This window comes from Microcaecilia unicolor, chromosome 5 (genome assembly GCF_901765095.1).
Source record: "Microcaecilia unicolor chromosome 5, aMicUni1.1, whole genome shotgun sequence".
Taxonomy (NCBI): Eukaryota; Metazoa; Chordata; class Amphibia; order Gymnophiona; family Siphonopidae; genus Microcaecilia; species Microcaecilia unicolor.
Window position 1 is genome coordinate 232,151,550 of NC_044035.1, and position 16,209 is coordinate 232,167,758.

The following is a 16,209-nucleotide window of genomic DNA, read 5'->3' on the forward strand; positions in this document are numbered from 1 at the left end:
CACTTTTGCCTCTCCAAGGTGATGCTCTCCCTTTAGGTGACCTTTCTCCTCCATGGCAGGTATGCTATCTTTCTCAGTTCCTTCAAGTCTGCCACTCTAGCTTCCAGGGATTGGACCAATTCTCTGAGTTCTAGGAGCTCTTTGCACCTTGTACACATATGACCTCTCACCAACTGGGAGATAAACATGTGACTCAGTGCAAAAGACTGGATAGCTCCCATCTCGGTGCTGGATTGCTGTCTGTATCTTATTATTGATAATTTCTTAATTAAGTTGCTAATGGAGAAAGAACTGTAGACTGAAGTCTCCTACAATTATTAGTTATATTCTAGGCTATGTTAATATTTTGATTTTTTTTTTTAATGATTTATATTGTTATTTGTAGATTTTCCTCTATAGACCTATTTCTAAAAGCGAATTTCTGGCTAATAGAGATGCCCTAATTAAATTTGTAGCCTCCTAATTGGTTCAAGGGCCTATAAATCAGAGATCATTCCAGGGGTGAGTGGGAAGGAATTGAACTCTAAACTGAGATTTCCTTTGACTGTCTGCTCTGCTCTACACCCTGATGCTATAGTAAAATGTAGATTAGTCTCTTAACTTCTAGCCTATGAAACTGAAATCGAGGCTTTAAGTGCTAAGCAAACTAAAAACCCCTATTCCTTAAACTGCCTTTGCTAAATAAGCAGAGTCACTAAAAAATAAATACACTGAGATTACCTATTAACTCTGTCTACCTTTCCCCATGTTGAAAAAGCAATTTTCCAGCAAATAACTTACCGGTGAAGTTCTGTCTTGCTATGGAAGTCCTCTCACAGCACCTGTTCTGTTGTCTGTAGTAGCTGATATCTGCTGAACTATTTGCACTTCAAGGGCTTGGAAAATAATTGAGAGTGTCTTTTTGTTTTGATTGATTAGGAAAAATGCATGATCCTCCATCTAGTTGCCTATGGGCTTAACTCTGACAGATAAGGGCACATGGGTGTTTAGGAACATCACCATATCAATTTTCTCTCTCTTTTTGTTTTTTTGATATATTGAATTTTTTTTTCTTTTTGGTGGGGTGATACGCTTTGGGGCTGCTTTCAGTGGCAAAAAGCGGGGTGTAAATGTTCTAAATAAAATAAATTAACATTCAATGAAAAAAAAAACTTTAAATGCAGTGATCTAAAAGATCCTATACTTATGCGCTGCTCTTCTATGCCACTTAGGAGACTTAAATTATGCTTGACAAATAACATTGGTAAGATATATGAGTATACTTCCTTAAAGATAACAGAAACCCAGAAATAAGCAGTTATAATAAAAATATATGTGAGTTCTTGAGAAAGTACAATCAGTCCATCTTATACTTTCCCAACAAATCTCCCTTATTCATATTCAAGGAATAAATTGATGCTATAATCTTATACAGCAAACACCTATGCTTCATGATGCCCTTACTCCATCCAAACAATCGGTCACTGACCCACTATTCATCTTCATTCCCCATGCATACTGCTGCATTTATACAGATCCAGATGCCATTCCTTTCATGCATCATTCAAGACGGATTCTCAAACTTCCAAACACTAAAACATAAATGGTTGGCATTCTATGTTGAACTTGCAACAAAGCAATTAGAAAAGAAAACTATTGGTTTGGCTCAGTGAATCGCCAAATAAGCTTGTGACGCTTTGCTTGTTATTTTTAATGATGCTGTTTTGTTAAATTTCTGTGATTTTTTTTTTCCAGAAGTATTTGGCCCCCAGTGCAGGTGGTATGAATCCGAAAGTCCAAGCAGCTGATGATTTGTTGCTAACAATTTTTGAATACATACATGCTTAAAATGGTGACTTACTAAGCTGGAGTTATATTCTTTTCTAACTTCAACTGGCAAGGGATGATTGTAGATTTGTTCAAAGAACATAATTTTTCATACACAAAGTTTGATGTGTCAGGATATCTCCATCCATGCTGCTATTCAGTTCCAGAACTCCCCCATTTTTAAGTAGTTTTGATACTTTTACATATAGGGGAGGCTTGTGGAATGTGGCACATAAAACTTTTTCCAACCCCTCTGCACATATATTTGTGTGCATGTTTATCTGTGTTGGCTGTGGGTGTATGTATCTCTTTGTGTTGTCTGTATCTCTGAGCTGGATTGGCGAGAGAGGAGATGGTTATTCTGTTTGTTTGTAAACAAGGTGAAATCAAGCATGATAATGTATGTAACAATTATATGTTACTGCTGTTTTGAATATTTTGAGAAGATGCATTTTACATTTAAACCACAGTGTGCCACTGTAGCAAGACAGCAGGTGTTACCATGATTCTCCATCACTAGAAGGTCATACACATAGCAACCAGTAGCAAACTATACCATTCAGTGACTGTCACCATACATACCAATCGTTAAGAAAGCTATGACGTTTCTTTTGCCAGTGAATTTTCTGCATCATTGTTGTACGGCTTTTGGCTTTTCCCCTTGTGTCTACCAATCTCGCATTTAGATGTTGTTAAAAATATTGGAGAAAGCGATTTCAGTATTGGATGATCTCATGTGGTGGAATGCTATTGTTTTTATATGAAATTTGAAGTGGCAGCTGCAGAAAAAAGCGGGTGCCTCCAAGCTCATTTAACTGAAGGAAAGAAGTTGGATGTTAGTCTTTCTGTTGTATAAGTTTGCTACTTTAACAGTATGAGGCTAATTTTCAAAGCAAATAGACTTACAAAGTTATACAGGTTATGGAATTGTGTAAGTCTGCTTTGAAAATGAGCACTTATGTGGCTTTCAGTGTTGCTGTCTGTATTGATTAAAATTCTTTAATAAAGTAATTTGAAAACACACACAGTAGGTTTCATAGTAGAATTTTACATATATGTTTGTGATCAGGAGAGGAGAGGCACAGAACAGCTTGTAAGGAGCAATCCCTTAACCTCTCTTTCATTGTGTAAATATCTATGCTATAGCTGCTTGGAACTTCTTCTACCATAGAAATGCACTGAGACATTTTTTTATGGCAACCTTTTATCTCTGCAGCTTCCTGGTCTGATGATCTGACCCATTTTTGAACTCAGTCTGTCTTTTTCACTGGTTTTCTCTCACACCAAATTTAGTCTCATTCACTTAAGTTTCTAGTATTGTTTTGCTAACAGATGAACAGACATTTTTGACCCCTTTATGTTTGCTGTCTGAGGAAGTGCAGGAAAACAGGGTTTTTTTTTTTGGGGGGGGGGGAGGGGTTGTTATCAACATGGGCTACCAGATGGGTTATTTTACCACAAGTTATGGGCCTCTTTTACAAAGCTGTGCTAGCTATTCCCACATGGCGAGAGGAAGCCCATAGAAATTGAAAGGGTTTCCTCTCACTTGCTGCACTGAGAATCAGTAGCGCAGCTTTATAAAAGAGGCCCTATGTTATTTTAGCTAAAATAGCTCCTCTTGTGATAAAATAATAACCCATCTTAATGGTATCCCATGTTGAAAACTTGTCCCCTTATTTTTAAAACAAAGCAAGTTAAAAAGTACATTAATTTTACACTGCTGCAGGAGTTGCTGGTGGGAAGGAGGATCATTTTGCTGCTCTCATTGTAAATAAAAACTAGGCATTCACCTGACTGCTCAGTTTATCAAGTGTTCGCTATCTCTGCTGGCATTGTGACACGTAATGTTATCAGCTGTAGGAAGATTTAACCTGTGCAGTAAATGGGTATGATAGCATTGTTTTAATTTTAACACTCTGCATTTCAAAATTATACAACTCAAGAATTCTTGAAAGGGAAAGTAGAACGAAGGATAATTTAAGGAAAAAAAAGCCACATATCTGATGGAAGTTTTTGTTGGTGCACAATGATTTAATGACTAGTGGAACATGTTATTACTTCCCCCGCAAGTCCTTTCTTTAAATCTTAGAACTGAGTAGGGTTTAAAAATCTTAACATATATAGATCAAGGGCAGGTAGACGAACAGTGGATTTTTTTTTTTTTTAACCGAGAGGTATACATGCATGTATTTCTCTAGCTAGTTAGGCAAAAAAAAACAGAACTAAAAACTGTTTGAATTAACCAGAAAGCATTTTTCTGGACTTTAATGTGTTTCACAGCAATTTATGAGTAAAAATGAATAAAGGCTCAGTTTTAGTTTTCTCCCTGTGGTTCATGGTACTATTTTTTGGCACACATCAGCACCTCTTGAAGCTCTTATTAAATATAATCTAAGTAAATAAAAACTAATTTCCTTATTCTAAGCAGAATCTTTGTGTGATCTATGCAGCTGCGACAGCCACCAGTTAAACGTCTGAGATTACGAGGGGATTGGTCAGACACAGGACCAAGGGCAAGACCGGAGAGTGAACGGGAAAGAGATGGTAAATGTATTTCCTAAGTTTTTCTGATAGATTTTTAGTGTTTTTAAACTGCAAAGCTGTGACAGTTGGGGGTGGGGGGAGATCTAGTTATTAATAATAACCCAGGTTAAAAGTAAAATAACCCATCTTAATGGTAGCCCACATTGATAACTTACCCTCTCAACCACACTCAAGGCCCATAGGCAACAGTTTTGCTGGCATCTCCCGTGCTGCTGAAAGATCATCTCTAGAGTTTGAGGTATGGGTTCAGTTTCTCTTCTGATTTGTTCCTTAGTGTCTCCTACAGTTCTCTCTTGTACTTCTTTTAAAAATACTTGTAGGAAGCGAATGGAGTTAATTCCCTATCTCTCTGAATTGGAGCTCAAGGTGTGTTACAGTCAAGTTGATAATTCCCTGTCCCACAATATAAGGGTTAGATTTATTAATGTGCATTAATGTATTAATGCATTATTTCAGATGAATGCATGTTAATGTAATTTAACACAGATCCCATTATTGTCAATTGGGCTTATTTAACTAAATTGCAATGATGCACGTTAGTCAATTTAGCCCTGAGTTTAGACTTGTGGAACAAGGAGCATCAGTGAGAGAAGCAGGATTTAAATCTTGGGCTTTCTTGGCTCTCATCCTGATGCTCTAACCTCTAGATGGTCTCCTCCATTTGTGCCCATTTATTCTTTATAATTTGCAGTGATTTAATAACTGGTGGAACATGTTATTACTTCCCCCACAAGTTCTTTCTTCTTTAAATCTTAGAACTGAGTAGAGTTTGAAAATCTTATATATAGATCAAAGGCAGGTACAAGAACAATACTTACACTTTTAGCAGCATTGCAGTTTTCAGGTAGCTCATATGAATATGTGAATGGCTTTTGAAAATTGTCCTCTCTGGGCCTTATTTTATAACCTGTTTCCAGTTTAGTGATATAGCAAATGCATGAATAAATAAAATTAAATAAGTAAATAAATGAATTAGTTAGTTAAATAAAATTTGATTCACTTCTACTCGTTCTTCACCACTCAGGATTTTGTAGACCTCAATCATATGTCCCCTCAGCAATCTCTTCGTCAAGCTGAAGAGCCCTAACCTCTTTAGCCTTTCCTCATATGAGAGGCATTCCATGCTCTTTACCATTTTGGTCTCTCTTCTTTGAATCTTTTCTAATTCTGCTATATCTTTTCTGAGGCATGGCGACTAGAACTGAACGCAGTACTCAAGGTGAGGTTGCACCATTGAGCAATACAGAGACATTATAGTACTCTTGATCTTATTTACCATCCCTTTCCTAATAATTCCTAGCATCTGGTTTAATTTTTTGGCTGCTGCTGCATACTGTTCCAGTATGACAATGCTTATGTGCTTATGTTCCTAACATTTCCATTGGGGAGAATCAGAATTGGCTTGAGGAAATTCAACATTCATAAATTATTTTTTTCTCTTCTGATTCTCTAAATATTTGATCTTCTGGTGTAAAGATAACTTATCTTTTACAAACTGTCCTATTTTTTTTTCTTCTTTCATTTGTACCCCACGCTTTCCCACTCATAGCAGGTTCAATGCAGCTTACATATTATTTACAGGTACTTATTTGTACCTGGGGCAATGGAGGGTTCTCCAAGGACAAGCAGGCTGCTTGTTCTCACTGATGGGTGACGTCCACGGCACCCCCTCCAATCGGAATCTTCACTAGCAAAGACGTTTGCTAGCCCTCGCGCACCCATGCGCGCCGTCTTCCCGCCCGAACCGGCTCATGTTCATCAGTCTTCTTTTGTCTGCGCTCGGGACGGTCATGTTTTGCCGCCGTTTCGTGCCCCTCAGAAGACCTCGCGCGTCTTTCGTGTTTCTTTCAAAAAAAAAAAAGAAAAGAACCTTTTTCCTGTATTTCTAGCTTTTTCCCAGCGTAAGTTTCCTTTCGCTTTCCATACGGGTTTTTTTCTATCCTTTTTTCTCGGTGCCTCTTGTCATCATTGCGAATTTTGACTTCGCTGGCGCGATTTTTTCCGCCCATGACATCGAAGCCTTCCAGCGGCTTCAAGAAGTGCACCCAGTGCGTCCGGATAATCTCGCTCACTGATAGGCACGCCTCGTGTCTTCAGTGTCTGGGGGCTGGGCACCGCCCGCAGGCCTGTAGTCTTTGTGCTCTTTTGCAAAAGAGGACTCGGGTAGCGAGATTAGCCCAGTGGAACGTTCTGTTCTCCGGCGCTTCGACGGCATCGGCATCTAGAGATTCGTCGGGTGCATCGGCGTCGGCAGCACCGAAGTCTTCGGAGATCGCATCAACGTTGACTGCATCGAGGCGTCTTCCTCCTGCATCATCGGTACCGAGGCTTCGGAAGAGTGCGTCGGCGTCAGTGGTACCGGGACCCCCTCTGGTGCTGATGTCGTCGGACGGTGGTGCTTTGTCTGGAGTGCAGGTGAGGGCTGTCCATTCCCCTGCTGGTGGCGGTGAGCCTTCGGGTAGGTCTCCTCCTGCCCTGAGGGCTCCTGCGATACAGCCCCCCGGGATCGACCATCTTCGGCCCCGGCCCCGAGGAAGCGACGTCTGGATTCAACGTCCTCCTCATCGGTACCGGGGAGCTCCGGTGACATGCTTCGATCGAAGAAGTCGAAGAAGCATCATCACCGGTCACCTTCCCGATTTGGTACCGGGAGCTCTGGGTCGCCGAGGGAGTCGGCACCCAGCAGGCATCAGCACCGGGAGGACCGCTCACCCTCCATCCAGGAGGTGTCGGTGCGCTCTACCCCGGACAGCCCGGTACCGCCTCCATGCCCGGAACAGATTCTGACCTCGACGCCTGCACCGGCTTCTCAGTCTTTCTCCACAGCCGCTCTGCATGAGAGTCTCTGGGCCGTTCTTCCTGGCATTCTGGAAGACCTGTTGCGCCCTTCTCCTCTGGTACCGGGGGTGCTTGCGCCACCGGTGCCGTCGAGTGAGGCAACAGCTGGCCCCTTGCCCGGGGTGAGGTCCCCGGTACCGGTGCCGCTTGCGGTACCAGTTTCGGCTGCCTCCCAGGTGGACTCCCCGACAACGTCGGGGGAGGGAGCTTCACCGCTGCCGGCCAGGGAATCCACCTCTTGACGCTCCCACCGTGGCCGTGTTTCCAGGGAGTCGAGTCTGACAGGGCTTCAGACACAGGTCCGTGAACTTGTGTCTGATACCGATGATGAGGCCTCGTGGGAGGCAGAGGAGGACATCAGATATTTCTCTGACGAGGAGTCTGATGGCCTTCCTTCTGACCCCACTCCCTCCCCTGAAAGGCAGCTTTCTCCTCCCGAGAGTCTGTCTTTCTCGGCCTTTGTCCGGGAGATGTCTACGGCCATCCCCTTCCCGGTGGTTGTGGAGGATGAGCCAAGGGCTGAGATGTTTGAGCTCTTGGACTATCCTTCTCCACCTAAGGAAGCGTCCACAGTACCCATGCATCATGTCCTGAAAAAGACATTGCTGGCGAACTGGACCAAGCCACTAACTAATCCCCACATTCCCCAAAAGATAGAATCCCAGTATCGGATCCATGGGGACCCAGAGCTGATGCGCACTCAGTTGCCTCACGACTCTGGTGTGGTGGATCTGGCCCTAAAGAAGGCTAAGAGTTCTAGGGAGCATGCTTCGGCGCCCCCGGGCAAAGACCCCAGAACCTTAGACTCCTTTGGGAGGAAGGCCTACCATTCTTCCATGCTCGTGGCCAAGATTCAATCTTACCAGCTCTACACGAGCATCCATATGCGGAACAATGTGCGGAAGCTGGCGGACTTGGTGGACCAGCTCCCTTCTGAGCAAGCCAAGCCGTTTCAGGAGGTGGTCAGGCAGCTGAAGGCATGTAGAAAATTCCTGGCCAGAGGGGTATTTGATACCTTCAATGTTGCGTCCAGGGCCGCTGCTCAAGGTGTGGTGATGCGCAGATTCTCATGGCTGCGTGCCTCCGACCTGGAGAATAGGATCCAGCAGTGGATTGCGGACTCCCCTTGCCGTGCGGATAACATTTTTGGAGAAAAGGTCGAACAGGTGGTAGAACAGCTCCACCAGCGGGATAACGCTTTCGACAAATTCTCCCGCCGGCAGCCTTCAGCATCTACCTCATCAGGTAGACGTTTTTATGGGGGAAGGAGGGCTGTTCCCTACTCTTCTGGTAAGCGTAGGTACAATCCTCCCTCTCGACAGCCTGCGGCCCAGGCTAAGCCCCAGCGTGCGCGCTCTCGTCAGCAGCGTGCGCCTCAGCAAGGCCCCACAGCTCCCCAGGAAAAGCAGGGGGCGAGCTTTGGACTGGCTCCAGCAGAGCATAGCCGATATCAAAGTGTCCGTGCCGGACGATCTGCCGGTCGGGGGGAGGTTGAAAGTTTTTCACTAAAGGTGGCCTCTTATAACCTCCGACCAGTGGGTTCTCCAAATAGTCCGGCAGGGATACACCCTCAATTTGGCCTCCATGCCTCCAAATTGTCCACCGGGAGCTCAGTCTTTCAGCTTCCAGCACAAGCAGGTACTTGCAGAGGAACTCTCCGCCCTTCTCAGCGCCAATGCGGTCAAGCCTGTGCCACCGGGGCAAGAAGGGCTGGGATTCTATTCCAGGTACTTCCTTGTGGAAAAGAAAACAGGGGGGATGCGTCCTATCCTAGACCTAAGGGCCCTGAACAAATATCTGGTCAAGGAAAAGTTCAGGATGCTTTCCCTGGGCACCCTTCTTCCCATGATTCAGGAAAACGATTGGCTATGCTCTCTGGACTTAAAGGATGCTTATACACACATCCCGATACTGCCAGCTCACAGACAGTATCTTCGATTCCGTCTGGGAACACGTCACTTCCAATACTATGTGCTACCCTTTGGGCTCGCCTCTGCGCCCAGAGTGTTCACGAAGTGCCTAGCTGTGGTAGCAGCAGCGCTTCGCAGACTTGGAGTGCACGTGTTCCCTTATCTCGACAATTGGCTGGTGAAGAACACATCCAAGGCAGGAGCTCTACAGTCCATGCAGTTGACTATTCGCCTCCTGGAGCTACTGGGGTTTGTGATAAATTATCCAAAGTCCCACCTTCTCCCAGTACAAAGACTCGAATTCATAGGAGCTCTGCTGGATTCTCAGACGGCTCGTGCCTATCTTCCGGAGACAAGAGCCAACAATCTGTTGTCCCTCGTCTCCCGGGTACGAGCGTCCCAGCAGATCACAGCTCGGCAGATGTTGAGATTGCTCAGCCACATGGCCTCCACAGTTCATGTGACTCCCATGGCTCATCTTCGCATGCGATCTGCTCAATGGACCCTAGCTTCCCAGTGGTTTCAGGCTGCTGGGGATCTAGAAGACGTGATCCACCTGTCCACGAGTTTTCTCGAATCCCTGCACTGGTGGACGATTTGATCCAATTTGACTCTGGGACGCCCTTTCCAAATTCCTCAGCCGCAAAAAAGTGCTGACTACGGATGCGTCTCTCCTGGGGTGGGGAGCTCATGTCGATGGGCTTCACACCCAGGGAAGCTGGTCCCTCCAGGAACAAGGTCTACAGATCAATCTCCTGGAGTTACGAGTGGTCTGGAACGCTCTGAAGGCTTTCAGAGATCGGCTGTCCCACCAAATTATCCAAATTATCCAAATTCAGACAGACAACCAGGTTGCCATGTATTACATCAACAAGCAGGGGGGCACCGGATCTCGCCCCCTGTGTCAGGAGGCCGTCAGCATGTGGCTGTGGGCTCGCCGTTACGGCATGTTTCTCCAAGCCACATATCTGGCAGGCGTAAACAACAGCCGACAGGTTGAGCAGGATTATGCAACCTCACGAGTGGTCGCTCAACTCCAGAGTAGTGCGCCGGATCTTCCATTTGTGGGGCACCCCCTTGATAGATCTCTTCGCATCTCGAGCCAACCACAAGGTCCCTCAGTTCTGTTCCAGACGTCAGGCCCACGGTTGACTGGCATCAGATGCCTTCCTCCTGGATTGGGGGGAAGGCCTGCTGTATGCTTATCCTCCCATACCTCTGGTGGGGAAGACTTTGTTGAAACTCAAGCATGACCGAGGCACCATGATTCTGATTGCTCCTTTTTGGCCGCGTCAGATCTGGTTCCCTCTTCTTCTGGAGTTATCCTCCGAAGAACCGTGGAGATTGGAGTGTTTTCCGACCCTCATCACCCAGAACGAAGGGGCGCTTCTGCATCCCAACCTCCAGTCTCTGACTCTCACGGCCTGGATGTTGAGAGCGTAGACTTTGCCTCTTTGGGTCTGTCAGAGGGTGTCTCCCGTGTCTTGCTTGCTTCCAGGAAAGATTCCATTAAGAGGAGTTACTTCTTTTTGTGGAGGAGGTTTGCCGTCTGGTGTGACAGCAAGGCCTTAGATCTTCGCTCTGGTGCTACACAGACCCTGCTTGACTACCTTCTGCACTTGTCTGAGTCTGGTCTCAAGACCAACTCTGTAAGGGTTCACCTAAGCGCAATCAGTGCATACCATTACTGTGTGGAAGGTAAGCTGATATCGGGACAGCCTTTAGTTGTTCGCTTTATGAGAGGTTTGCTTTTGTCAAAGCCCCCCATCAAACCTCCTACAGTGTCATGGGATCTCAATGTCGTTCTCACCCAGCTGATGAAACCTCCTTTTGATCCACTGAATTCATGCCATCTGAAGTACTTGACCTGGAAGGTCATTTTCTTGGTGGCAGTAACTTCAGCTCGTAGAGTCAGTGAGCCCCTTATACCAAATTTCATCATAATAGAGTAGTCCTCCGCACTCACCCTAAGTTCTTGCCAAAGGTGGTGTCGGAGTTCCATCTGAACCAGTCAATTGTCTTGCCAACATTCTTTCCCCGTCCTCATTCCTGCCCTGCTGAACGTCAGCTGCACACATTGGACTGCCAAAGAGTATTGGCCTTCTATCTGGAGCGGACACAGCCCATCAGACAGTCCGCCCAAATGTTTGTTTCTTTTGTTCCCAACAGGAGGGGAGTGGCTGTGGGATAACACACCATATCCAGTTGGCTAGCGGATTGCATTTCCTTCACTTACGCCCAGGCTGGGCTGGCTCTTGAGGGTCATGTCACGGCTCACAATGTTAGAGCCATGGCAGCGTCAGTGGCCCACTTGAAGTCAGCCACTATTGAAGAGATCTGCAAAGCTGCGACGTGGTCATCTGTCCACACATTCACATCACATTACTGCCTGCAGCAGGATACCCGACGCAACAGTCGGTTCGGGCAGTCAGTGCTTCAGAATCTGTTTGGGGTTTAGAATCCAACTCCACCCCCCTAGGCCCATTTTTTATTCTGTTCCAGGCTACACTCTCAGTTAGTTGGATAAGTTGTTAGGTCAATCTCAGTTATGTCCTCGCCGTTGCGAGGCCCAGTTGACCATGTTTGTTGTTTTGAGTGAGCCTGGGGGCTAGGGATACCCCATCAGTGAGAACAAGCAGCCTGCTTGTCCTCGGAGAAAGCGAATGCTACATACCTGTAGAAGGTATTCTCCGAGGAGAGCAGGCTGATTGTTCTCACAAACCCGCCCGCCTCCCCTTTGGAGTTGTGTCTTCCCTTGTCTTTGTCTTTGCTACATACGGGACTGACAAACACGAGCCGGTTCGGGCGGGATGACGGCCACGCATGCGCGGTGGGTATGGGCGCGCGAGGGCTAGCAAACATCTTTGCTAGTGAAGATTCCGATTGGAGGGGGTGCTGTGGACGTCACCCATCAGTGAGAACAATCAGCCTGCTTGTCCTCGGAGAATACCTTCTACAGGTATGTAGCATTCGCTTTAAGTGACTTGCCCAGAGTCACAAGGAGCTGCCTGTGCCTGCAGTGGGAATCAAACCCAGTTCCCCAGGACCAAAGTCCACCACTCTAACCACTAGGCCACTCCTTTAAGGGTTCCAACTTTCCCCTCCATGGCACCAGTCCTGGTGGTATCTTTGGTCCTGGGGAACTGAGGAACTGAGTTCAATTCCCACTTCAGGCACAGGCAGCTCCTTGTGACTCTGGGCAAGTCACTTAACCCTCCATTGCCCCATGTAAGCCGCATTGAGCCTGCCATGAGTGGGAAAGCGCGGGGTACAAATGTAACAATAATAATCATCTGGGATTGTTCCACAACTGCCCCAGAAACAAGACTTAATTCTTCACCAGACTTCTTAGAAAAGTTATTTATTGAAGATTTGAAAGTTTGTTTTGCTCCCTAGAGTGACTTTAGTATCACTACAGCTGGTGTTGAAGTTTTCCTCACATCAATATAAGTAAGGTTCCTCATCTACAGCAAAAGTTCTTTCACTCACAGTTTGTTGTAATTGACGGAGCTGTCCTTCATATCCAGTAGACTTCTTAAGCACAGGGGAGGATAACGCTGCAGGGGGACCCTTTGACAGATCAGGCACTACAAACTGCCTGTACTCTGTTCCTCTCCTGCAACAGACCTTCCTGATTGCTGAGGGGCTGCTTTCTCAACAGGGCTCAAGGAAACCATACCATACCATTGCCGTGGGGGTTTCCATCAACAGAGCCGAAGGTAATGTCGGTTCAGCTGCCTGTAGACTTCTGAACTGCTCCAAATGTCTAACTGAGTGTGTGTGTATGTGTGTGTGTGTGGGGGGGGGGGGGGGGGGGGGATAATAATGGTTGCAGAGAGAGATGCCCTGGTCATAGGTTGCAGACGCCATCTTGATGTCATAGGATTATGCAGGCCAAGACCAGCAAGGTGAGACACACAGGGAAATACCCCTACACTACCTCTTGCCCATTTGCGAGCTAAAGGAATGCTCTGTATGGCAGCAGAAATCTGGAGGTGAGTCAGAGCTCCCATGGGATGCGTCTTACTCAAACGCCATCTTGGCCAATGGGAATGAGGTTTTGACTGGCTCCAAGAGAGCATAGCCTCCATCAGAGTGCCAGTAGGAAAGAGGCTGAATTTTTTCCAAGTCAGGTAGTCCCCTTGTAACTACTGACTGGTGGGTTCTTCAAGTAGTCTGGATCAAATACGCTCTCCACTGGTAATGAAAACCTCCAAATTGTCATCCACGGGTGTCAGTCCTCATTGCCCAGCACAACCAGGTACATGCAGAAGAACTCTACCCTTCTCCTGGCCCATGCGGTCCGAACCTGTCTCACCAGGGCAGGAAGGGCAGGGATTCTATTCCAGGTACTTTCTCATGGTCAAAAAGACAGGGGGATTTTGTCCCATCCTAGGTCCCGGGGGTCTGAACAAATATCTGATCACAGAAAAGTTCAGGATGGTTTCCCTAGGCACCCTCCTTCCTGTGATTCAGAAGAAACATTGTCTGTGCTCTCTGGACTTGAAGAATGCATATACCCACATCTGGATACTTCTAATTCACTTGAAAGTACCTTAGATTTCACGTAGGGAAGCACCACTACCAGTACTGCGTCCAAATGGCCCCACATCCACACCCAGGGTGTTTACAAAATGTGTTGCAGTAGTTGCAGCATCGCTACACAGACCGAGAGTACCTCTGTTTCCCTACTTGGGCAATTAGCTGGTCATGAGCATATTGCAAGAGGGTGCTTATGAATGAATACAGAGAACTATCCGGGCGCTGGAGCTACCAGGGTTCATTATAAATTACCCCAAGTCCCATCTCCAGACCGTTCAGCAATTGGAGTATATAGGAGCCCTGCTAGACAGTCAAGCTTGAGCCTAAGATTGGGCGACTGTTCTCTTCAGTCATTGACAAGATGCCCAGTAGCCAGCAGGTTACAGCTTGGCAGATGTTGAGATTGCTAGGCCACATGGCCTCCATTGTGCATGTTACTCCCATGGCACGTCTTCATTTCAGGATAGCCCACTGGACTTTGACTTCTCAGTGGCATCAGACCACAGGAAACCTGGCAATGTCATTGAGATCATACAACTGCTCAGACAGTCTTTCTTCTGGTGTTTGAATTGGTCCAATTTGACCCTGGGACTCCCATTCCAAATTCCACCTCCTCACAATATTCTGACCACAGATATATTCCACCTGGGCTGGCTAGCAGATTGCATTTCCTTCACTTATGCTCAGGCAGGTCTGACTCTGGAGGGTCATGTCATGACTGATAATGTGAGATCTATGGCAGTGTTGATAGCCCATGTGAGGTCAGCCTACATAGGTGCTTTGGAGGACTTGCAGCCCATCTGCATTTCCTCACAGCCTTCTCCGGGGTGACTCCCAGGTCCACCCTGATCCACCCAGGGCCTCTGCTTCAGGTGCCCAGCGCTCCCAGCAGCTACCTTCCAGGTGCTGTGGAGGACTTGCAGGCCATCTGTATTTCCTCACAGCCTTCTCTGGGGTGACTTCCAGGTCCACCCCGATCCACCCAGGTTCCCAGTGCTCCCAGCAGCTGCCTTCCACTTCAGTTCTTCCCCTCTCTGAGCATCATCTGATAACTTTCACACTTAAACACCCTCTCCTCCCTCCCCAGTCCCATCCAATCTCCACCAATACATTTAGGAGTTTTCAGACTATTGACTGTCGCAGCACTCTCTCCACCAGTGTTTCAACCCTCTTCTCAACCACTGTTATCCATTTCTGTCAATGATGCTGTCTCTTCCTATAATACTCTTCTCTTCTCTGCTCTGGATACTCACTCCTCTCATTCCCTGTTCTGTAAGGGGTACCAAACCCCAGCCTTGGCTGACCTCTAGAATCTGCTACCTACATTCCTGTGCACATTCTGCTAAACGCCTTTGGCTGAAATCCCGTGCCTATGCTGACTTCATACATTTCAAATTATTGCTGACCTCCTTTCAGTCTTCTCTTTCATTTGCTAAACAGGACTACTACATCCACTTGACAAACTCTCGTGGCTTAAACGCTTGACCTCTGTTTGCCACAGTGAACTGTCTCCTCAAAGTGCCATTGCCTCCAACCCCCACTTCACTTTCTTCCCAAACTGTGGATGAGTACTTTCATGATAAGGTTCACAATATTAACCTTGAGTTCTCAAACAAGTCACCCCCACCTCTCCTTCCCCCAGTCCATTCTGTCAGCCCTCCTTCAACCCCTGCCTCCTTTGCTGAAATCACTGAAAAGGAAACTGCACATTTTCTTCCCTCCTCCAAACTGACTACCTGTTCCTCTGATCCTATTCTTACCCATCTGCTCAGCATTATCTTGTGATCCCTTTTAGCTGTCATATCCTCAATCTTTCACTTTCTACTGCAACTGTTCCTGATGCCTTCAAACGAGCCGTAGTTACTCCACTCCTCAAAAAACCTTCATTGGACAATACCTGTTCTTCCAACTATCACCCCGTCACCCTCCTCCCTTTACTATCCATGCTGCTTGTACGTGCTGTTCATCGCTGTTGTCTTGACTTTCTTTCAAACCAAGCTATTCAATCTGGCTTTCGCCCTCTTCATTCAATTGAAACAGCTCTTGCTAAAGTCTCCAATGACCTGTTCCTAGATCCAAAGGGCTCTATTCTATCCTCATCCTTCTTGATCTGTCTGCTGCTTTTGACACTATTGATCACTGCCTACCCCTTGATATGCTGTCCTCATTGCTCTGTTCTTTCCTGGTTTTCTTATCATCTCTGCTGTCACACTTTTAATGTATGCTCTGGTGGATCCTCCTCCTCTTCTATCCCACTATCGGTTGGTGTACCTCAGGGCTGTGTCTTGAGACCTGTTCTTTTCTCCATCTGTACTTCTGCCCTTGGTGCTCTGATTTCTTCCCATGGTTTTCAGTATCACCTTTATGCTGATGACTCCCAGATCTACCTCTCCACACCATAAATTTCAGCAGGAATCCAGGACAAAGTATCAGCCTGCCTGTCTGACATTGTTGCCTGGATGTCTCACCACCATCTAAAACTTAACATGACCAAGACTGAGCTTTTTATCTTTGCCCCTAAACCCACCTCTTCTGTTCCCCTATTCTCTCTCTCTCTCTCTCTCTCTCT

General features: G+C 46.4%; 1 protein-coding gene across 6 annotated transcripts in view; it reads left to right on the forward strand.

Annotated features, from left to right (window-relative positions):
• DCAF6 (DDB1 and CUL4 associated factor 6) overlaps window positions 1-16,209 on the forward strand; it is a 540,954-nt gene that overhangs the window by 181,003 nt on the left and 343,742 nt on the right. For all 6 annotated transcript variants that reach the window (XM_030203854.1, XM_030203855.1, XM_030203856.1 and 3 more), the window contains exon 8: window positions 4,257-4,350. In XM_030203854.1, the coding sequence (XP_030059714.1) occupies window positions 4,257-4,350 (94 nt within the window). The remainder of the gene's footprint in view (window positions 1-4,256; window positions 4,351-16,209) is intronic.